The 24,340-nt window shown below is 39.9% G+C and overlaps 1 protein-coding gene across 1 annotated transcript in view; it reads left to right on the top strand.

The window, feature by feature from the left end:
* ELP3 (elongator acetyltransferase complex subunit 3) overlaps positions 1 to 24,340 on the top strand; it is a 625,666-nt gene that overhangs the window by 290,049 nt on the left and 311,277 nt on the right. The window contains exon 9 of the mRNA XM_053709529.1: positions 18,768 to 18,894. Within this exon, the coding sequence (XP_053565504.1) occupies positions 18,768 to 18,894 (127 nt within the window). The remainder of the gene's footprint in view (positions 1 to 18,767; positions 18,895 to 24,340) is intronic.

Here is a 24,340-nt window from a genome sequence, read left to right as displayed (position 1 = left end):
CATGGAGAGTCCACGACCTGCCCTTAATTTAGTTTAAGACGGCTTTTTGTTTAATTTTAAACCTCTGGCACCTCTATACCCTTGTGTCAGCTTCTCTTTTCATATTCCTTCGGCTGAATGATTGGGGGTTTATGGGAAGTGGGAGTGATACTTAACAGCTCTGCTGGGGTGTTCTTTGCGTTGTCCTGGTGGCCAGGAGTTGAATTCCCACTAGTAATTAGAATGGATTTGTGGACTCTCCATGCCAGGAAAGAAAATAATTTATCAGGTAAGCAGTCACAGCGAGAGAAGGGATTGTCGATCACCGAGAGTGAGCTCTCTATGATTTTCCCTCGCAACCTCAGAGGTGGCGTAGAATGTAAGAAGCAGCAGTCTAATGACCACTGCTTCTTACATTGTGGGAAGCAGGCTCACATGCCCCACAAGGGCTCTGGAGCAGCTTTTGCTGGTTAGTACACGGAGCCTATAGGGTTTTGGGAACAGCTGTGCACTTGCAACATACTATAAGTAGGGGCATTTAATCTCTACCAAGTGTGCATTTGTAAATAAGATATTTCCTTCCTAGGATAGGGAGAGTCCACGGCTTCATTCCTTACTGTTGGGAAATACAACACCTGGCCACCAGGAAAAGGCAAAGACACCCCAGCCAAAGGCTTAAATATCCCTCCCACTTCCTCATTACCCCAGTCATTCTTTGCCTTTCGTCATGTTAGGAGGTGGCAGCAAGGTATCTCAGATTCTGGAGTGGGTGGAGGCCCACAGCTGTTCGCTGTCAGCGATCCACATTCTGGTTGTGGACAACTGGGAGGCGGATTTTCTCAGTAGGCAATCCTTCCATCCAGGGGAATGGTCTCTCCATCCCAAGGTGTTTGCAGAGATATGCAGCAAGTGGGGGACGCCGGAAATAGATATCATGGCGTCCCATCTCAATACCAAGCTACCCAGGTACGGGTCGAGGGATCCCCAAGCGGATCTAATAGATGCACTTTCTCGAGTGGTGGCCCGCATCAAGCAGGGTATCGGTAATCCTGATTGCTCTATCGTGGCCGCGAAGGACATGGTTCACAGATCTAGTCTGGATGTCCTCATCTCCTCCGTGGAAGTTACCTTGTCGCAGAGACCTACTGATACAAGGTCCATTTGTTCATCAAAATCTAGATTCTCTGATGCTGACTGCATAGAGATTGAACGCTTAGTCTTAGCTAAGAGAGGTTACTCTGAGAGTGTCATTGATACTCGTATTCAAGCTCGTAAACCAGTTACTCAAGGTGGGGAGGACCTACTTATTTTGGTGTGAAGAGCGTGGTTTTTCCTGGCACAGAGTTAAGGAAGCCATAATCTTATCTTTTCTCCAGGATGGGCTGGAGAAGGACCTTTCTGCTAGTTCCCTGAGGGGATATATTTCGGACCTGTCGGTTTTATTGCACAAGACTGGCAGAGCTTCCAGACGTGCAATCCTTTGTTAAGGCTCTGATTAGGATCAGACCTGTGTTTAGATCTGCGGCTCCTCCTTGAAGCCTAAATCTTGTTCTTCGGGTTTTGCAACAGGTTCCGTTTGAGCCACTGCATTCCGTTGACATTAAATTGTTATCTTGGAAGGTTCTCTTTTTATTGGCTATTGCCTCTGTTTCTGAGATCTCTGCTTTGCGACGTGAGCCCCCTTATCTGATTTTTAATGCAGATAAGGCAGTTTTATATACTAAATTTATTTTATTTTTCCCTAAAGTTGTGTCAGATCGCAACATCAATCAGGAGATTGTGGTTCCTTCCTTGTGTCCTAATCCTTCTTTATCGAAGGAACGCTTACTTCACAATTTTGATGTGGTTCGCACCTTGAAGTTCTATCTTCAGGCTACTAAGGAGTTTAGACAATCTTCCTCTTTGTTTGTTGTCTATCCGGGGAAGCGTAAGGTGCAGAAGACAACTTTTTGGTTAAGGAGTGTCATCCTCTTAGCTTACGAGACAGCTGGACATCGTCCTCCTGAGAGGATAATGGCTCATTCCACTAGAGCAGTAGCTTCCTCTTGGGCCTTTAAGAACGAGGCCTCTATGGATCAGATTTGTGAGGCGGCTACCTGGTCCTCCTTACATAAGTTTTAAAAAATTTTCAAGTTTGATGTTTTTGCTTTGGCTGAAGCAGCTTTTAGGAGAAAAGTTTTGCAGGCTGTGGTGCCCTCAGAATGGGGTCCACCTCTTCCTTTTTGTTCCCTTCCATTATTCATTCAGTGTCCTCTAGAGCTGGGATATAGTTTTCCCAACAGTAAGGAATGAAGCCGTGGACAATCCCTATCTTAGGAAGGAAAATATAATTTATGCTTGCCAGATAAATTCCTTTCCTTCCGGATAGGGAGAGTCCACAGCCCCCGCACGTTTTTTCTTGTCTATGGGCTGTCCCCTATTTATTTTATTCTTCTGGCACCATTTATACCCTTATGTTTCTCCTACTTTTTCTTGTTCCCTCGGCAAAATGACTGGGTTAATGAGGAAGTGGGAGGGATATTTAAGCCTTTGGCTGGGGTCTTTGCCTCCTCCTGGTGGCCAGGTGTTGTATTTCCCAACAGTAAGGAATGAAGCCGTTGAGTCTCCCTATCCAGAAGGAAAGGAATTTATGTGTTAAGCATAAATTTATGTTTTTGTAATGCACAATTTGCTTTTAATATTGTGTATTTATATTGTGTTTGTTTTGCATCTGTACATTTTTATAAGACAAAATTAGTATAGCTATATCCTCCGAAATTATAATACATTTATTTGAAATGTCTCTTCCCTATTACTGACTGTCTTTAGTGCTCAGTTGGTTCTTTTCATAAAGTTCATTCTAACTTCAATTTATACTTAAGTGCCACTTACATAAACTCATAAAAGAGCTCTACAAAGGTAATTAGTATTTGTATTAGTTATTACAGTGACATGAGGAATTCTTGAAGTAGGATCATTACTGACCCTTATCGCTGAAGCAACTTTTCATTAGTGCTTCATTCTATCTTTGACCTAAAAATAATTTCAAACTGTCCGTCTAATAGATAAGGGACCATTGTGTGTGAACCTCAGAATCGGTTGCATTTCAATTTAAATGTCAAGCGCTTCTCAAGGAAACGTCTGCACAAGTGTATGTTAGACAAAAGGAAGAACAATGTGTTAACTTCCGCTGTCTCGCAATTAGGACAGTGCAGATATCCCTAAAGGATTGGATTCTGACAGCACCTGGGTTTCTCTTGCTGAAGGTCCGGCAAAGTGAGCTTATTAAAAATACTAACGCCATGTTAAAAGGGATGGTAATCGCACAATCTATTTCCTTCAAAAATGTTTAATTATGAGTTAGAAAAGTGAATTAAATAAGATAAAAGAGACTATATATCCTTGTTCTGCGAACAGTGCTAATCTCACTTACAAAAAAACTTTTTTTTATGCCAATCTATTCAAAAGCTGTGAGAGAGAAACTGACTTTCATGCCAGGATATATAAATGGTTTTAGATATACAGTAGATATATTTTTTTAATATAGTATATAGCAGGGAGGTGGACTGTATTTCTTACTAGAGTTCCCAGAGTCCCTACAAGCCACATATGCTAGTTTCTATGCAAACACACACAGCCATTTGTAATTTTTCCTAGACACACACAAAACACAGAGGTGAACATTTTCAGACTGGAGTGGCTGCACATAACTGTGCTACTGACAAACCACACAGCTTTGGGTGTTGATCAAGCACTCGCAGAAAGCTGGGTTTACATTGAGTGCAAAGATCAATAGGTAAATCAAAGATAGGTATCAAACACAGCACATTATATAGCCAACACTCACATACTGTACATGCACACAGCTAGTTTAAAGGGACAGTAAAGGTAAACATTAACCTAGTGCCACCTGCAAAAAAATTAAGGGTTTTTAAAAATGTAACCCCTCAAAACTGTACATACCTTTCTCACCAACCTCTTCTACTTCTAAATGTAGCGTGCTCCAGTGCTGGGTAAAGCAGCCGACAGCTTTACCCAGTGCGGGAGCGCACCACTTTCTGTTCAATGACACGATCGTGCATGCTGTGATTAGACAGCGCGGCCATGGTGCGCTTTTGAAAAAAAAAAAAGAGAGGAGCAGGAGAGGCTGGTGAGGAAGGTAATGTAAGTACAGTTTGCAGGGTAAAATCTTTAAAATTACATAGTGCAGAATTATTTAACATTCATTTTTAAGTTTACTGTCCCTTTAAAAACAAAATATGAAAGGGGTACTCAAGTCAATATAAACTTGTATGATTCAGAAAGAGCAGCAGTTTTAAGACACTTTCCAATTTACTTATATTACATTTTAGCACAGTCTTTTTATATTCACACTTTCTCACAGGGTATATGTTTACTAGTCTGTGATTGGCTGATGTCTGTCACATGATATGGGGGGGCAGAAAATGGGAGAAAAAAATAAATTTATCTGAAAAAAATAAATCACTGCTTATTTGAAAATCTGAGGTGTTAAATCATTGTCTTTTTATTATGCACTTGGTAATTATGCAATTCTACTGCACTGAGTGGTCCATTTCGCTAAATGGTGGTAGGCCCACTTATTTAAAGGAGTGGGAGTCCAGCTTCACAAGATCTTAATTATAGCAATCACTAGAAAGTAGCTGCCAGCCACATTTTTTTGTGTTGTATCAGGGCTCATAAATGTTTGTTTCTCTGAGCTTATCAAAAATTAGTATTTTATGTGTTTGTTTTTTTACTGCACTGAGCGAATTTTGCCAGGGGTATCACACCTACATTGCTATAATTGTGGTTCATTTTAAATATTTATTTTTTTGTATAAGTATTTTTCAAAACAAATAACAATAAAGACGAATCGTCATCACAAGTGTCAATGCTATACATGTAATCTTAAGAAAATATCTTAGTATAAAATGTTCCAATAGGAGTTGCTATAGAAGTATATCTGACATTGAAAATACCCTTGAGGATTAGTTTAGAATATTTTGGACTAGTTGGAGAGCAAATTTACTGCGCACCCGCAAACTGGTTAATTCACCTGTTTGTGAGTGCTCGATAAATAACCAGCCATTACAAGAGTCTGGTTATTACTACCGGCAGCTGTGTGTATATACAGATATTAACACATAAATATACTGTATATGTTTATAAGCATATACATATATATTTAAATTTGCTACTCATAGAAACTTAGATATTGACGGCAGATAAGAGCCATAGGCCCAGCAAGTCTGCCCGATATTATCTTAAAGTACAGTATAAACTCATCTAGTTCGTAGGACTTATGCTTTTCCCAGGCATTCTTAAAGGGACATGAAACCCAAATTTTTTCTTTCAAGATTTAGAAAGAGAGTACAATTTTTAACAACTTTCTAATTTACTTCTATTATCTAATTTGCTTAATTCTCTTGATATACTTTGCTGAAAAGCATATCTGGATAGGCTCAGTGGCTGCTGATTGGTTGCTGCACATAGATGCCTCGTGTGATTGGCTCACACATGTGAATTGCTATTTCTTCAGCAAACAATATCTAAGGAATGAAGCAAATGAGATAATACAAGTAAATTGGAATGTTGTTTAAAATTGTATTCTCTACTTGAATCATGAGAGAATTTTTTTGGGTTTAGTGTCCCTTTAAAGTCCCCCAAAGGCCACAGTGTTTGTCATTACTACCTCTTGAGGAAGTTTATTCCATAAATCACCCTTTCTGTAAAGAAGTGCTTTCTCAAGTTACTCCAGAATCTACTACCCTTGTTCTTGAATTTTCCATTTTATGTAAAATACCCACAGCCTCAGTTTTACTAAGCCCTTTAATATACTTGAAAGTTGCTATCATATCACCTCTTTCCCTTCTCTCCTCTAGCTATACATATTTAGGTCATTGAACCTCTCCTGGTAAGTTTTATTTTTTAGACCATGTACCATTTTGGTAGCCCTCCTTTGCACAGATTCAAGTTTGTTAATATCCTCTCAAGATATGGCCTCCAGAACTGCACACAATACTCAAGATGAGGCCTAACTAATGATCTATAAAGTGGCATAAGAACCTTACTATTTCTGCTGCAAATACCTTTACCAATACATCCAAGCATTCTGCTGGAATTACTCACTGCATTACTACATTGTTTACTAAGTTTTAAATCATCACTGCATGACTTGCCACCTTCGCTGCTCTTAGCTTCTGTGCCGTGTATGACAGCATGGGAATGAGGCTTCCATTGGAGTCTATGGAAGCACGCTCTCGTGAGGGCAATGCTTCCCTGCAATGTGAATGAGAGGTCGTGTTCGGATTGCACCTAACTCGGAGTACCACCAGCGCACATTTGCGTTTGCTGGTATTAAAAAAGTGGAGCGCTAATACTGAATTAGCGAAAGCGATATTTTGCGCACCACTTTTAATCTGGCCCTTTATTGGTTAGGTTGGTTAGATATTTAATTCCTACTTGAGCTGAGAAGAGTTTTTTTATTAAGAGATATACATATGATATATGTCAAACAATAACCGGACAGAAATTAGTGCAGAGTATAGAGCATCATCACCTAATCTGCAGAGGAAGACAAGTGACTTCAGCTCTCTTGTTCATAAAAGAAACAAACGTAATGAATACTGACCATCAAACATTAACATTATAGAAGTTAGTGAAGAGTAAAGTGTATACATAAAACCCTAAACATTTCTTTAATGATTCAGATAGAGCATGCAATATCCTCATGGTATCCTTTGTTGAAAAGAATATCTAGGTAGGCTAAGAAGCAGTAATGCATTACTGGGAGCTAGCTGCTAATTAGCGGCTACACATATATTTATTCCTCTTTTCATTGGCTCTCCTGATGTGTTCAGCTAACTCCCAGTAGTGCACTATTGATCCTTCAACAAACAATACCAAGAAAACAAAGCAAATCTGATAATAGAAGTAAATTAGAAAGTTGTTTAAAATTGCATGTTCTATCTAAATCATAAAATAAAAAATTGGGTTTCATATCGCTTTTTAAAATTAAATTAAAAAAAGTTGCGGCAGAGAAATACTAATGACTTAGCTGTGACGTGCAGATCACTTGCAAAAATGTACTGGTGACTTTACATCTCTCTTTTCATAAAACAAAAGAACTTTAAGGCCAAAAAACAATATAAAACAAACACAAGTAAACAATACAGAGCATTCACTACCTTGTGGGAATGGACCAATATTGCAAGACTGGCAGTTTCCCTCAGTGAGGCGGTGATGGAATATATTTCCATCTTAATGGGAGGAGAGTCCACTGCTTTATTCATTACTTGTAGGAATTAAGAACCTGGCCAACAGGAGGAGGCAAAGACACCCCAGCCAAAGGCTTAAATACCTCCCCCACTCCCCTCATCCCCCAGTCATTCTTTGCCTTTTGTCACAGGAGGTTGGCAGAGAAGTTTCGGGTGATCGGAGTAGTCTCTTATGGAGGGTAGTACTCTTGGAAATGGGACTGGAGTTTTAAGTAGCCCTGTCAGCCTCTCAGTGAGAGCATGGGTGAATATTAGAGTCCGTAGATGCAGGGAGAGTCTTTCTGTGAACCCATCCCAACTCTGTTTAACAGCTCCATTAGCAATCAGCGTTGATGAGTTTCGCTGCCTGCTTTTCTTCTCTCAAGTCCCTGTCAGGAGCGATGCTACTAACCTGTCACACTTTAAGGGCCGTGTTTCTGTTCCACAGTGTTTATTCTGGTAAGATAGTTTCATTTATATATTTGATAACGCTTGAAGACAGGGTCACAGTGTGGCTCCTTTTATCTTTATAGAATCTAGGGTAATACCCTCGGAAGGGTGCTATTGAAAAGGGGGGGTTTATTATGCATAATATTGTGTTTTTTACTGCATTTGTGTGAGATGATGCTCTGTCAGTGTGGAACACAGTTCATAGCGAGGGATTGAGGCGGGCCTTTTGGTACGTTTTTCTCTAGAGTTCAGGGGTGGTCCTGCATGACACTCCATGTGACCGGGTGTGGCCTCTGCAACTTCCTCTTTCTCGACCTGTGTTCGGAGTAGACGAAGGCTGTTTCTTGTAGACCGGGTCATAGGAGGTGATGAGTGCCCCGGCCATTGGGATATAAAGGTGCCATTTATTTTTTGATCAAGTCTGCAATAAAGGCGCAAGCTATGGAGGACTCTGATATGTTAGAGGATACTCCCTCTTTATCTAAACCCATTAGTCGAGCCGCCTACGCAACTCTGTTCCACATGCTTTGACAATATTGCTATTTCCAAAAAGAATAAGATATTTAGTACAACTGAGCCTTCCACCTCTGAGGGTTCGCCACCCCGCGAGGTGCGTTCCCTGCAATCATCTCAGATTACACAAGCAGTTCCCCAGGGCACTACTAATCCTCTTGTGGGAGAGGCCCTTTGGCCTCCGGACTTCGCCGATCAATTACAGACGGCAGTTTTTGTGGCCATTTATGCGAAACATTTACGCTTTCTGCTGAAAGAGGTGCTTGCTACGTTGGAGGTTCCGGAACCGAAACTCCGGAGGAACCTTCGATCCCTAAACTGGATCGGATTTATGAGGACAGGGTAGTACCCCAGGCCTTCTCGGTTCCAGTCAAAATGGCTAACAATATTAAGAATAATTTGGAGAAACTTGGTCCTCTTCTTCTTTTAAAAAGCTTTTCCCCGTCCCAGACGTGCAGCTTGAACTGTGGGGAACCTTCCATAAGGTGGTCGGTGCTATCTCCACGCTCGCTAAGAGAACGACTATTCCGCTAGAGGATAGCTCCTCTTTCAAGGAACCCATGGATAAAAAGATGGAGTCCATGTTGCGGAAGATGTTCCAACTTACGGGGTTCGTTTTTCAACCGGCGGCGGTCGCTGCGGTGGCTGGTGCGGCTACTGGTGTGACGCTCTATCAGCAATGGTCGAGGTGGAGACTCCTCTCAATGAGATTTTAGAATGAATCAATGCCTTAAGAGTGGCTCATTAGTTTATTTGTGATGCTAACATGCAGATTATTCGCCTGAATGCTACGACATCAGGGTTTTCTGTTTTAGCCCACAGGGCTCTGTGGCTTAAGTCATAGTCTGCTGGCATGACTTCCAAGTCTCGTTTGCTTTCCCTCCCATTCAAGGGGAAAGTTTTGTTTGGTCCGGGCTTGGATTCTATCATATCTACGGTCACGGGTGGCAAGGGTGCCTTCTTGCCTCAGGATAAGAAGGCTAAGCCTAAGGGATCTACTTTTCATCCCTTTCGTGCGGACAAGTCTCAGTGCCAGCAGGCTGCTGCGAAATTGGAGCATTCCAAGGGATCTTGGAAGCCACCTAACTCTTGGGACAAGTCCAAGCAGAACAAGAAATCCACTGAATCAAAGTCGGCATGAAGGGCCAGCCCGTGGTCCATCTTCAGACCATGTAGGGGGCAGACTATCTCTGTTTACGGAGGCTTGGAGAGGAGACGTTATAGACCCTTGGGTTCTGGTGGTCGTTTCCCAGGGCTACAGGATAGGTTTCAAGTCTTATCCGCCCAGAGGCAGATTCCTCCTGTCAAACATATCTTCAAGACCAGAAAAGAGAGACGCCTTCCTGGGGTGTGTGAGGGATCTCTCATCTCTCGGTGTAATTGTCCCAGTCCCTCTGGCAGAAAGAGGTCTGGGGTATTATGCAAACCTTTTCGTGGTCCCAAAGAAGGAGGGCACGTTTTGTCCAATTCTGGACCTAAAGGCCCTAAACAAATTTTTGTCAGTCCCATCGTTCAAGATGGAGACAATCAGGTCGATTTTGCCACTGGTTCAGTAAGGGCAATTCATGACGACTATATACCTGAAGGATGCTTACCTTCATGTTCCAATCCACAAGGATCACTTCAGGTTTCTAAGGTTTGCCTTCCTGGACCAGCACTTTCAGTTTGTGGTCCTTCCGTTTGGTCTGGCGACTGCCCCAAGAGTCTTCACAAAGGTTCTGGGAGCTCTTTTCGCAGTAGCGAGAGCCAGATGAATTGCAGTGGCTCCTTATCTGGACGATATCCTGGTTCAGTCTCCGTTCCACAGTCTTGTGGAGGATCACTCGAGAGCTCTCCTCCGTCTTCGGTCCCATGGGTGGAAGATAAACGAAGGAAAGAGTTCATTGGTCCCCAGCAACAGGGAGGAATTCCTGGGTACGATAATAGATATTTTTGACAGATCAGAGACGTTGCAAGCTTGCGTCCAACTGTCTAGCTCTCCAGACATCTTCCAGGACATCTGTGGCCAGGTGTATGGAGGTGATCGGACTCATGGTATCCAGCATAGATGTCATTCCATTCGCCAGGTTTCATCTCAGGCCTCTTCAGCTGTGCATGTTGACTATGGAACGGCGATCATTCAGATCTTTCTCAACAGATATCTCTAAGCAGCCCGGTAAGGGAGTCACTATCTTGGTGGACCCGACCGGGGCAGTTGTCTTAGGGGACATCCTTTTTGAGACCATCCTGGGAAATTGTGACCATGGATGCAAGTCTATCAGGATGGGGAGCTGTTTGGGGTGCCAAAAGGGCACAGGGCAGATGGTCTCGAGAAGAGTCGAGTCTACCTATAAATACTTTGGAACTTCGAGCGATATTCAACGCTCTGAGGGCTTGGCCACTTCTGGGGTTGTCCCGATTCATCAGATTCCAGTCAGACAACATTACCTCGGTGGCTTACATAAACCATCAGGGGGGGGACGAGAAGCTCCCCCCTAGCCATGAGGGAAGTATCTTGAATTCTGGAGTGAGTGGAGACTCAAAATTGTTCGCTATTAGCGATCCACATTCTGGGTGTGGACAACTGGGAAGGGGATTTTCTGAGCAGACAGACGTTTCATCCAGGGGAATGGTCCCTCCATCCCAAGATGTTTGCGGAGATATGCGCCAGATGGGGGATGCCGGAGATAGATCTCATGGCATCCAGACTCAATTGCAAGCTACCCAGATACGGGTCGCGACCCAGGGATTCCCAGGCGGAGCTGATAAATGCCTTGGCGGTACCCTGTAACTTCAACCTGATTTACATATTTCCACCGTTACCTCTTCTACCTCGGGTAGTGGCCCGCATCAAGCAGGAGCAAGCTTTGGCTATTCTGATTGCTCCATCGTGGCCGCGGAGGATGTGGTTTGCAGATCTGGTTTCGATGTCATCATCACCGCCGTGGAGGTTACCTTGTCGCAGGAATTTGCTTGTTCAAGGTCCGTTTTTACATCAAAATCTTGATTCTCTGAGTCTGACTGCGTGGAGATTGAACGACTAGTCTTAGCCAAGAGAGGATTTTCGGTAATAGTGATTGACACACTCGTTCAGGCCAGGAAGCCTTCACTCATAGCATCTACCACAAGGTGTGGAGGACCTACTTGTCCTGGTGTGAGGAGCAAGGATATCCCTGGCATAAGGTCATGGTATCCAGGATCTTCTTGGCTTTTCTCCAGGATAGTCTGGATAAAGGTCTTGCCGCCAGTTCTCTAAGGAAACAGATTTCGGCTTTATCCGTACTGTTGCATAGGAAGCTTGCGGAGCTTCCTGACATTCAGTCCTTTGTTCAGGCTCTGGTTAGGATCAGACCTTTCTTCAGGAATCCGGCTTCTCCTTGGAGCTTAAACTTGGTTCTTAAGGTTTTGCAGAGGGCTCCGTTTGAGCCTATGCATGCTCTTGACATTAACGTTCTTTCATGGAAAGTCCTGTTACTACTGGCTATTGCATCGGCACGCAGAGTCTCTGAGCTGGCGGCCTTGCAATGTGAGCCTCCCTACTTGGTTTTTGATGCCGATAAGGCTGTTCTTCGCACTGGATTGGGATTCCTTCCCAAGATAGTGATTAGTCGTAACATCAATCAGGAAATAGTTTTTCCTTCTTTGTATCCTAGCCCTTCTTCTTCGAAGGACAGGTTACTTCATAATTTGGACGTGTTTAGGGCATTGTAGTTTTATCTTCAGGCCACGAAAGAGTTTAGACAGACTTCGTCCTTATTTGTTGTGTGTTTGGGGAAGCACAGAGGGCAAAGGGCCTCTTCCACTTCTCTATCATTTTGGTTGAGGAGTATGATCCATCTGGCATATGAGACAGCGGGACACAAGCCTCCTCAGAGGATTACGGCTCGCTCGACTAGAGCTGTGGCCTCTTCTTGGGCCTTTAAGAATGAGGCCTCTATGGAGCAGATTTGTAAGGCAGCCACTTGGTCTTCCTTACATACTTTTGCAAAGTTTTATAAATTTGACGTTTTTGCTTCGGTGGAAGCAGTTTTTGGGAGAAAGGTTCTGCAGGCTTTGGTGCCCTCAGTATAGGGTCCGTCTCTTTTTACCCTCCTTTTTTTTTTTTTCATTCAGTGTCCTCTAGAACTTGGTTATTTGTTCCCACAAGTAATGAATGAAGCAGTGGACTCTCCTCCCATTAAGATGGAAAACATAAACTATGATTACCTGATAATTTAATTTCCATTGATAAGAGGAGAGTCCACTGCACCTGGTTGATTCTCCGGTCGGGAGACCTAAATTTAATTTTATTCTTCTGGCACCATTTATACCCCGAAATTTCTCTTCCTTGTTCCCTTGGCAGAATGACTGGGGGATGAGGGGAGTGTTTAAGGGAAGTGTTTAAGCCTTTGGCTGGGGTGTCTTTGCCTCCTCCTGCTGGCAAGGTTCTTAATTCCCACAAGTAATGAATGAAGCAGTGGACTATCCTCCCATCGATGGAAATGAAATTATCAGGTAAGCATAATTTGTTTTTTTGCTAATATCGCAAACTCATAACTTCGAATATTTTTTTGTTTAATTAAACAAGGCCCAGTTGTTGTACCCTTATTCCTCATAATTACAGGAATTAGGTAGCCCTTATAGCAGTAACATTTTTTAATATTGGCTAAAAGTTTAGCCGGGTGGTCAGTAAAATTAGCCGGGTAATGCACAAGCTAAAAAGGTCAAGGGGAGAACACTTTTATTCAGCATCAGGTGTGTAGAAGGTGCAAGTAAATTACACACTACTATATTAAACTTATTAAAAAAGTGAAAATATTTGTGCAATCAAGACAATTTTACCCACTGCTACCATTACGACACTGCAAAAACACTAGGCGGCTCATGTCATTTTGTAAAGGCCCACAGAGTATATTGTCATAGTGTCTTAAAGTCTCAAGTTAGAATTATTATCTTTTTTATGTATATTGCCGCAAAATTCCATAGAGAGAGGGGTATACAATGACAAATTTTTGTGATAAGAGAGATAATAGGAGTGGAGAGACGCAATTCAGAGGTTGATTGAAGAGGACAGCTCAGTGAGTATTTGGAAATGAGAGAAGAAATATAGTTGGGACTGAGGCTGTTGAGTGCTTTATAGGTTAAGGTTAATACTTTGAATTGAATTCTGGAGTGTATGGGGAGCCAGTGCAGAGACTGGCTGAGCGGAGTAGTTGAGGTAGATCGGCTACTTAAAGGGACAGTCTAGACCCAATACTTATTCTTTATTACTTATTGTTGCATACCAGACAAACCTCTTGCAACAGGTTCCACATCTAGAAGCTTGTAAGAAGTACGTGAAACTTTTAAATAATCATCGTTAGTTAGCAACTGAAAATGTCCACCAAGCTCCACCCACAGCTTTCTTCTTGTCCATTTAGCTTTTTTCTTGTTTGACAGTTTAGTAGTGCATGTTTAATATTTTTCAGTTAGCTATTTCAAATTGCATATGTGCAGTTGTTTTTAGGAAGCATATAGTATACATCAGCAGTATAAGCATGGAGCAGCAGCCCCTCTAAAATAAGTATATAGACCCCAGCAGTACAGTAGAGCAGGTTCCCAAGCATACTGACACTGTGGGAACACATACACACACAACATATACACACAGACACCATATACACACACAACATATACACACAGACACCATATACACACACAACATATACACACAGACACCATATACACACACAACATATACACACAGACACCATATACACACACAACATATACACACAGACACCATATACACACACAACATATACACACAGACACCATATACACACACAACATATACACACAGACACCATATACACACACAACATATACACACAGACACCATATACACACACAACATATACACACAGACACCATATACACACACAACATATACACACAGACACCATATACACACACACCATACACACACACAACATATACACACAGACACCATATACACACACAACATATACACACACAACATATACACACAGACACCATATACACACACAACATATACACACAGACACCATATACACACACAACATATACACACAGACACCATATACACACACAACATATACACACACAACATATACACACAGACACCATATACACACACAACATATACACACAGACACCATATACACACACAACATATACACACAGACACCATATACACACACAACATATACACACAGACACCATATACACACACAACATATACACACAGACACCATATACACACACAACATATACACACAGACACCATATACACACACAACATACACACACAGACACCATATACACACACAACATATACACACAGACACCATATACACACACAACATATACACACAGACACCATATACACACACAACATATACACACAGACACCATATACACACACAACATATACACACAGACACCATATACACACACAACATATACACACAGACACCATATACACACACAACATATACACACAGACACCATATACACACACAACATATACACACAGACACCATATACACACACAACATATACACACAGACACCATATACACACACAACATATACACACAGACACCATATACACACACAACATATACACACAGACACCATATACACACACAACATATACACACAGACACCATATACACACACAACATACACACACAGACACCATATACACACACAACATATACACACAGACACCATATACACACACAACATATACACACAGACACCATATACACACACAACATATACACACAGACACCATATACACACACAACATATACACACAGACACCATATACACACACAACATACACACACAGACACCATATACACACACAACATATACACACAGACACCATATACACACACAACATATACACACAGACACCATATACACACACAACATATACACACAGACACCATATACACACACAACATACACACACAGACACCATATACACACACAACATATACACACAGACACCATATACACACACAACATATACACACAGACACCATATACACACACAACATATACACACAGACACCATATACACACACAACATATACACACAGACACCATATACACACACAACATACACACACAGACACCATATACACACACAACATATACACACAGACACCATATACACACACAACATATACACACAGACACCATATACACACACAACATATACACACAGACACCATATACACACACAACATACACACACAGACACCATATACACACACAACATATACACACAGACACCATATACACACACAACATATACACACAGACACCATATACACACACAACATACACACACAGACACCATATACACACACACCATACACACACACACACATTTATTTGAGAACAGAAAAGAAATTGGTCTGCTAAGTATTATGGTTGGATCCTTTACTCCTAGAATACATTTGTTAAGCCCTGACTTACCTTTTATGCAATGTGCTGTTTCCCTGTACCGCACTGAAGTTCAAGAAGTGAGAGGAAATTGAAAAGAGAGGAAGGGAGCAAATACTTACATTGAGAGAGAACGGAACATTGACACCTGCAGGCAGAAATTAAAAGTGCGGGCAAAAAAATAATTTTAACTGCCGTTCTTTCTGCAGAGACCCTTCAGTTTCTGCGATGAGAGAGAGCACTCGCAGAAGCTGACACTTTACCAAATAAGGTAATTGGATATGCACAGTATTGGAAAAATGGGGTTGTGGACCCTTACCAAGCCTTTTCCAGAATACTGTGAATATCCCTTTAACTCATTTGGGAAAAGCATCAGCCTTCGGGATGTATAACAGAATTTTTTTTTAAATGGTTGTGTATTATATTTGTTATTCCAGTGTTTGGTTTTTTTTTTTTTTTTGAATCATGAAAGAACATTTTAGGTTTTATGTCCCTTTAAGGGAAATAAGTGGCTTAAGATGTGGCTATCTTTTTTTAATTATTATTATCATTTATTTGTATAGCGCCGCAAAATTCAGTAGCGCTGGAATTGTATTATTTATTATTATGTATTTAATTGTATTGTAAGTTATGGTGCTGTAGGTAAACAAACTGATGATAAATTTGGAACCATAAAGTTTGTGTTTGAAATATTTAGAATGTAATCACTCCCATGCTGAGGATGAACATGTATGGTTTAGAATATGGAGAAGAGGACGTTTTCATAGTGTAGTCCATAGATAGATGATGGCCCATGCATAACATACTGCCCTTAAAGGGACACTGAGATAATATAAAATGTTTAAAGGGATATGAAACACAAACATTTTCTTTTGTGATTTAGACAGAGCAAACCATTTAAAAAAAAAACCTTTCCAATTTACTTACTATTATCAAATTTACTTTGTTCCTACGGTATTGTTTGTTGAAGAGATACCTAGGTGTCTGGAGCACTACATGTCAGGAAATAGTGCTGCCATCTAGTGCTCCAGATATGGGCCGGCTCCTGAGCTTATGTCCATGCTTTTCAACAAAAGATACCAAAGGAACAAAGAAAAATGCTAATAAAAGTAAGTTAGAAAATTGTTTAAAATTGTCTGGATCACAAAATAAATATTTTGGGTTTCATATCCCTTTAATATTTTTTTCTTTTGTAGGCTCCAACTTTGTGTGTTTAACCTCTGCAAAGAGGATAAAACATTATTATTATTATTATTATTATTATTATTATTATTATCATTATTATTATCTCTCTTGATTCGCTCACTGTCTGTTTTTCTTTGGTGAGGTTTAAACACAGAGGTGAAGCGTCAATAGTGCAAACATTGCATGTTCTAACAAATTAGAGACTGCAATATCATTATTTATTTTGCCCACCTTTCCTGTGATTTAACTCTGAAAATGAAGAGTTTTTCATTCTGAGGATTGGTAGTGCACACCGCAGATTGACATTTATCTGTTTCTAATTGGCCTCAACAGAGTTTATCAGATAAGAAATATCAAAACCATTGCACTTTTGCTAACAAAATGACAGTAGCTCGCTGTGTCTACTTCAGTAAGTCCTAAATGGTTCATTCAAATAAGGCAACTTGTGGGTGGAGTTTAGCTGATGAGAAACAATTGCAGTAAGCAAATTCTTCATACTCCCCGAGTATTTTAATTTTTTTAAAACATAGCAGAAAATATTGTAATCAAGTGTGTTTAAAGTCCCTTAAATTTCTTTTTGAAAGTATATTCTAGCTAGTTATTTTGTTATAGTTTAACCCCTCTATAAATCTCTTAGACAGACTTATTTTATATTTATATTTTGGCACCTGAATCCTGCACTATTTAGAGTTACACTCTTACAAACTACACAGTGATTGGCTGATTAGTGCAGGAGCTGGATTGGCCACAGTAAAGGAGATATTATTTTCAGTTATTTGTAGAGCGCCAACAGATTCCGCGGCGCTATAATAATATAAACACACAAGTCCCTGAACTGTAGAAAAATGCAAAACAATGACCGTTTGAAACACTATTACACTTTTTTTTTTATGCAGATCTTTTGCAATGCATTGGTTTATTGCTAATGTGCATATAAAATTAATGTAATGTTCCTTTATGTGAATAGAAGGGCTCACTTATAAGTGTGTGCGTTTCTAACCTATTTTTATTGGTCCTTTATGAAAATTAAACATTTTTGTAACTGTATTCAAATCTCACAGCTTCTTGAAACTAGAGATGGTAGTGTTATGGTTTAATTTGCATAAAAGTATAAAATTAATTTAAAATATATATATAAAAAAAAAAAATCACTAAGTTAACCTTAGTGCTTAGGATCGTTTATTTGACAATTGGATTCCTTAAATTTCTTAGAATTCTTTAGTACTTGTCATTTTTGCATTTGTAACTATGTGTTTTAACACCTGAAAATGGGAATAAAGTCCTGCTCGGTATCTGCTAGTCTTGCAGCTTCTCAGCAGTGCATGAGCGTTAGTCATTGGCTGTTCGTGACATGCCGATTGCTGACCGTATTCTGCTTGGGAACTGCAAGGATAGCATCGCCCCAGTTTTACTTTGAATGGGTTAAACACCAAGTTATCTATACTTACTAAAACAAAAATGACATGAGCTAACAATTTAGAAGGTTTCATTTTTTTAAAGGGACACTCAAGTCAAAATTGAATTTTCAGGGTTCAGATAAAGCATGCAATTTTAAACAACTTGCCAATTTACTTTCATTAAAAAAATATTTTATTTTTGCTCTTTTTAAGTCGGCAGCTGCTACTGAGCATGTACAAGAATTCACAGAATATACGTATATGCATTTGTGATTGGCGGGTGGCTGTCACATGATACAGAAGGAGGGGAAATAGACATAAGTTTGTAATTTGTTCTGACTAAGTGCTGTTGCAGTTTGTTTTTATCATGTTTTTGTTCATTATGCAAATTGTATTTACTGGTCCTCTAAGCCTAAAATCCTGTGCTCATGATGTATTTGGTGACATAGAGACTGCAGAAAAAGACCAAGACAATATTTAGTGCAAACTCTGGGTATCAAAGAGAAGTCACATCCTTAGCAATCAACTTATGGCAGTATTGTCACTGTATTGTATTTGTGTTTCAGGGGACACACCGTGAAAGCCGTGTGTGAGTCGTTCCACCTGTCTAAAGATGCTGGCTTCAAAGTAGTTTCTCACATGATGCCTGATCTGCCCAATGTGGGCTTGGAAAGAGATATTGAACAGTTCATTGTAAGTACTTGGATGATCTTTTCCTAAATGTAAAATGTTTTCAGTTAAAACCTCTTTCAAAATAATTTATTTTGCTTTTGTTAGATATATTATGTGAAAAGTAACCTATAATAAACTGGTGTTTTTTTATGTTACAAAAAATTAAAGGGATACTGAACCCAAATATTTTATTTTCTTTCATGTAAATGGAAAGAGTCCATGAGCTAGTGACATATGGGATATGCATTCCTACCAGGAGGGGGCAAAGTTTCCCAAAACTCAAAATGCCTATAAATACACCTCCCACCACACTCACACCTTAGTTTTACAAACTTTGCCTCCTATGGAGGTGATGAAGTAAGTTTGTGCTTGATTTCTATGATTTCTTCTATGATAAGTGCTTCTAAGCATTCTGAAGCCCAATTCCTCTGAGTACAGTGTTTGTCAGAGGGATGTGAAGAGAGTATAGCCTGTTGATTTTTATGGTTCCACTCATGGGAAATCTTTTCAAGGGTTCTCTGTTATTGGTCGTAGGGATTCATCTCCTACCTCCCTTTTCAGATTGACGGTATACTCTTATATACCATTTCCTCTGCTGATAGTTTTCAGTACTGGTTTGGCTATCTGCTATATGTGGATGGGTGTCTTTCCGTAAGTATGTATCATTATTTAAGACACTGTCAGCTATGTTTGGCGCTTTATGTTTTAATATAAAGTTTTAAATATATGTATTTACTTATATTTGTCATTAGTCAGGTCTATGTGTATTTCCCTTTGCAGTCTGGCAGTTTCAGTATGGGAATCATGTTTTAGGGAGTTATTTTTACCTAGGGTTTAGTCTTTTTTTCCAATTTGGCTTGCTTTTCCTTATTTTCGTGGGCAAACTAGGCTTGTGAGGGCACAATAATGCTATTATTTATTGCATCATTCTTGGCGCGAATTTTCATCTACAGTGGCATAAGTTTTGTCATTTCCTGCGTCTTTGTTGACGTTAAGTTGTTTGGCGGGTAGTTGCGCTTGTTATGACGTGAGTTGTGTTATTTCTGGATGTTGGTTGGCGGCAAAAAATTTTCATTACTATTTGCGTTGTGCGTCATACTTGGCGCCAAATATTTAGTTATTTTACCCCACTTCTTTTATGCTTTTGCTCTCTTTATATTCTAGAGGGCTATGCTGTTTGCTTTTCTGCCTATTTAGCATATTTTCCCATTCCTGAAACTGCTATATGAGGAAATTGGATATTTGTTTAAATGTTATTTTTTCTTTTACATTTTTGCAAAGATGTCTCAATCTGACCCTGCCTCAGAAGCTACTGTAGGAACCATGCTGCCTGAACACAGTTCTACCAAAGGTACGTGTATCTGTTGTAAGCAAGCTAAGATTATATCTCCAGCTATATTATATAACAGTTATCATGATAAGCTTTTGCATGCCGATAATGTTTCTATTAGTACTAGTACAGCACCTGTTGTTCCCTCAACATCTAATGTACATGATATCCCTGTTGATATGAAAAATTATATTGCTGATGCGATACAGAAGGCTATGTCTGCTATTCCACTTTCTAATAAACGTAAAAGGTCTTTTAAAACTTCTCATAAGTCTGATGAAATTTGTAATGACCGACAACATACTGAAATATCCTCCTCTGAAGGATCTCTATGGTTCAAAAGATCCTACTTCAGACATTGAAATTGATAAATCTTATCTTTTTAAGATTGTATATATTCTTTCTTTATTGAAAGAAGTATTGGTTACCTTAGATATTGAGGAGTCTAATCTAAAAAATCCAGTAAGCATTTAAATTCTGTTTTTAAACCTCCTGTGATTACTCCTGTGGTTTTTCCTGTTCCGTGTGCTGTTTCTGATGTGATTACTAAGGAATGGTCTAAGCCTGGTGCTTATTTTAAGCCTTCTAGGTTCAAGAAGCTATATCCTTTACCAGTGGCTAAGTTGGAGTTTTGGGAAAAGTTCCTAAGGTTGATGGGGCTATTTCTACTCTTTTCAAACGTACTACTATTCCTATGGAAGATAGTACTTCTTGTATTTAGATAGGAAGATTGAATCTTTTCTAAGGAAAGCTTATTTGCATTCTGGCTATATTTTCAGGCCTGCCATTTCTATGGTGTTGCAGCTGCATCAACTTTTTGGTTGGAAAGCCTAGCACATCAGGAGCAGATCCTGATTTGTCTAGCATTATTCGTTTGCTTCAACATGCTAATCATTTTATCGGTGATGCTATTTTTGATATCATCAAGATTGATGTTAAAATCTATGTCTTTAGCTATTTTAGCTAGAAGAGCCTTATGGCTTAAATCTTGGAATGCTGACATGGTATCTAAATCTAGATTAGTATCTCTATCTTTCCAGGGTAATAATTTATTTGGTTCTCAGTTGGATTCTTTTATTTCCACTATCACTGGGGGGAAGTGAGTTCTTTTGCCTCAAGATAAAAAAAATCTAAGGGTAAATCTAAAGCTTCTTATCGTTTCCGTTCCTTTCGTCAGAATAGAGAACAGAAAACCACTGCTTCCCCTAAAGACTCTGGTTCCAATTGGAAGCCGTCTTCAAGTTGGAATAAATCCAAGCCTTTAAGAAACCAAAGACAGCTTCCAAGTCTGCATGAAGGTGCGGCCCTCAATCCTGTTCAGCTGGTGGGGGGCAGATTGAAATTATTTCAAGACATTTGGGCAGATTGTGTTGAAAATCAGTGGATTCTGAGCATTGTCTCTCAAGGGTATCGAATAGGTTTTAGAGTAAGACCTCCTGTGAGAAGATTCTTTCCCTCTCACGTTCCAACAAATCCTGTGAAAGCCCAGGCTTTTCTGAAGTGTGTTTCACACAGGGGTAATTATACCAGTTCCGCTTCAGTAACAGGGTCTGGGGTTTTATTCAAATCTCTTCATTGTCCCAAAGAAAGAAAATTAATTCAGACCAGTTCTGGATCTGAATGTTTTTGAATCGTTTTGTAAGGGTCCCAACTTTCAAGATGGTGACTGTAAGGACTATTTTACCTTTTATTCAGCAAGGTCATTTCATGTCCACACAGGATGCTTATCTTCAGATTCCGATTCATCCAGATCACTATCGGTTTCTGAGATTCTCTTTTCTAGACAAGCATTACCAATTTGTCGCTCTTCCTTTTGGCCTAGCGACAGCTCCAAGAATCTTTTCAAAGGTTCTCGGTGCCCTTCTATCTGTAATCAGCGGGGTATTGCGGTGTATCCTTATTTGGACGATATCTTGGTACTGGCTCAATCTTTTCATTTAGCAGAATCTCACACGAATCAACAAGTGTTGTTTCTTAAAAGCCATGGTTGGAGGATCAATTTACCAAAGAGTTTCTTGATTCCTCAGACAAGGGTCACCTTTTTAGGTTTCCAGATAGATTCAGTGTCCATGACTCTGTCTTTAACAGACAAGAGACAAATGAAATTGGTTTCAGCCTGTCGAAACCTTCAGTCTTAATCATTCCCTTCAGTGGCTATGTGCATGGAAGTTTTAGGTCTCATGACTGCAGCATCGGACGCGATCCCCTTTGCTCGTTTTCATATGAGACCTCTGCAGCTTTGCATGTTGAATCAATGGTGCAGGTATTATACTCGGATATCACAATTGATATTCTTAAATCCCAGCATTCAACTCTCTCTGACTTGGTGGTTAGACCATCATCGTATTGTGCAAGGGGCCTCTTGTTCGTCCTTCCTGGACTGTAGTCTCAACAGATGCAAGTCTTTCAGGTTGGGGAGCTGTCTGGGGGTCTTTGGCAGTACAAGGGGTTTGAAATCCTCTAGAGGTGAGGTTACCAATCAATATTTTAGAACTCTGTGCTATTTTCAGAGCTCTTCAGGCTTGGCCACTATTAAAGAGATAACAATTCATTCGCTTTCAGACAGACAATATCACAACTGTGTCAATCATCAGGGAGGGACTCGCAGTCCTTTAGGAATGAAAGAAGTATCACGGATACTTTCTTGGGTGGAATTCAACTCCTGTCTAATTTCTTGATAAAGGCCTCTGTCGGCCGAAATGTGTTGACCTCCTGTGAAATACCAGCCCGAGTTCCTATTTGTATATGGTGAGCAGTGTTCCCTCTAAGACCACATTTTGTGAGCAGCCCAGCAGTAAAACAGTTAATAAGGGAACTACCTTGCTGTCTGCACTGTGTAGTCTTTGCTAACTGCAGGGTGTGGTTACCTAATTAACTGTTTCACTGCTGGGCTTCTCACAAAATGTGTCCTTAGAGGGAACACTGATGGTGAGCACTTTTCCTTTTAGTTTAGCTAGCTTTTTTTTGTTTTTGTGCATCTGTTTGTTTTTTCTTCCACTGGATTTTTTACTCTTTGTGACTGTATAGACTTTGGGACTATATCATGCTTTATATATGGGACGTCCCTTTATCTGAGCTCAGATTTATTAATATCATACATTATTCTCTTTATTGCTCTTTTTTTTGTTATACCCTTATTTTGTCATATGTTTGACATATGTTTTTCATTGTTGCTTTTTAAACATTTTACTCTAGATTGTGAATAACTTATTCCTTGGATTAAAACTGTTTCTATATACAACATATGTTTTTATATATTCTTTATTGTCTGTATTTTTCACCCTATTTCTACGCTCCTTATTAATACAGTACTATGTGTTATTTCTACGTTCTTTAGTAATACAGTACTATGTGTTGTTTTTTAGCCATTATAGACCCATATTGATAATCTCTTTGGGCCCAGCTTTTCCACCAGCACACTTAAGCTCCCTTTGGGTGGCTCTCCTATGTCCCCACTATTTATTTATTCTTCTGTACGACCCTGTTAGGTGGCCGTTTTTTTTTTTTTTTTTTTTAATCAAAGATTTTTATTGATGTTTTTATACAATATAATATAACAAGACATATGTTCTTTCACATATACAACAATTGCAGGAATGTATATCGCAATAATACAGATATGAACAAGTTTATCTACATTTCCACCTGAACATAGATATGAAACCTCAATTTTTAGATTTAATATACCTCCCAACTAGTCTATAGGCCACTCTTGGACCTATACCCAATAGCTTATATCACAGGAGGGAATTAGGGTGAAATAGAGCCATTCTTGTGCATGGTGGATAAATATATATTTCTTCTATAAGGTACGACGAGTCCACTGAATCATCCTTTACTTGTGGGATATTATCCTCCTGCTAACAGGAAGTGGCAAAGAGCACCACAGCAGAGCTGTCTATATAGCTCCTCCCTTAGCTCCACCCCCCTCATTCTCTTTGCCTACTCTAAGTACTAGGAAGGGTAAAGTGAAAGAGGTGATAAAATGTTAGTTTTTATTTTCTTCAAGCAAGAGTTTTTTTTATTTTAAATGGTACCGGTGTGTACTATTTACTCTCAGACAGCCGATGGATGAAGACTTCTGCCTGGAGGCTGATGATCTTAGCATTTGTCACTAAGATCTCAGCCATTCTGTGA

Source organism: Bombina bombina, chromosome 4, assembly GCF_027579735.1.
Source record: "Bombina bombina isolate aBomBom1 chromosome 4, aBomBom1.pri, whole genome shotgun sequence".
Lineage (NCBI taxonomy): Eukaryota > Metazoa > Chordata > Amphibia > Anura > Bombinatoridae > Bombina > Bombina bombina.
Note: the sequence above shows the minus strand (reverse complement) of the source record. Positions and strands in the feature narration are given on the sequence as shown.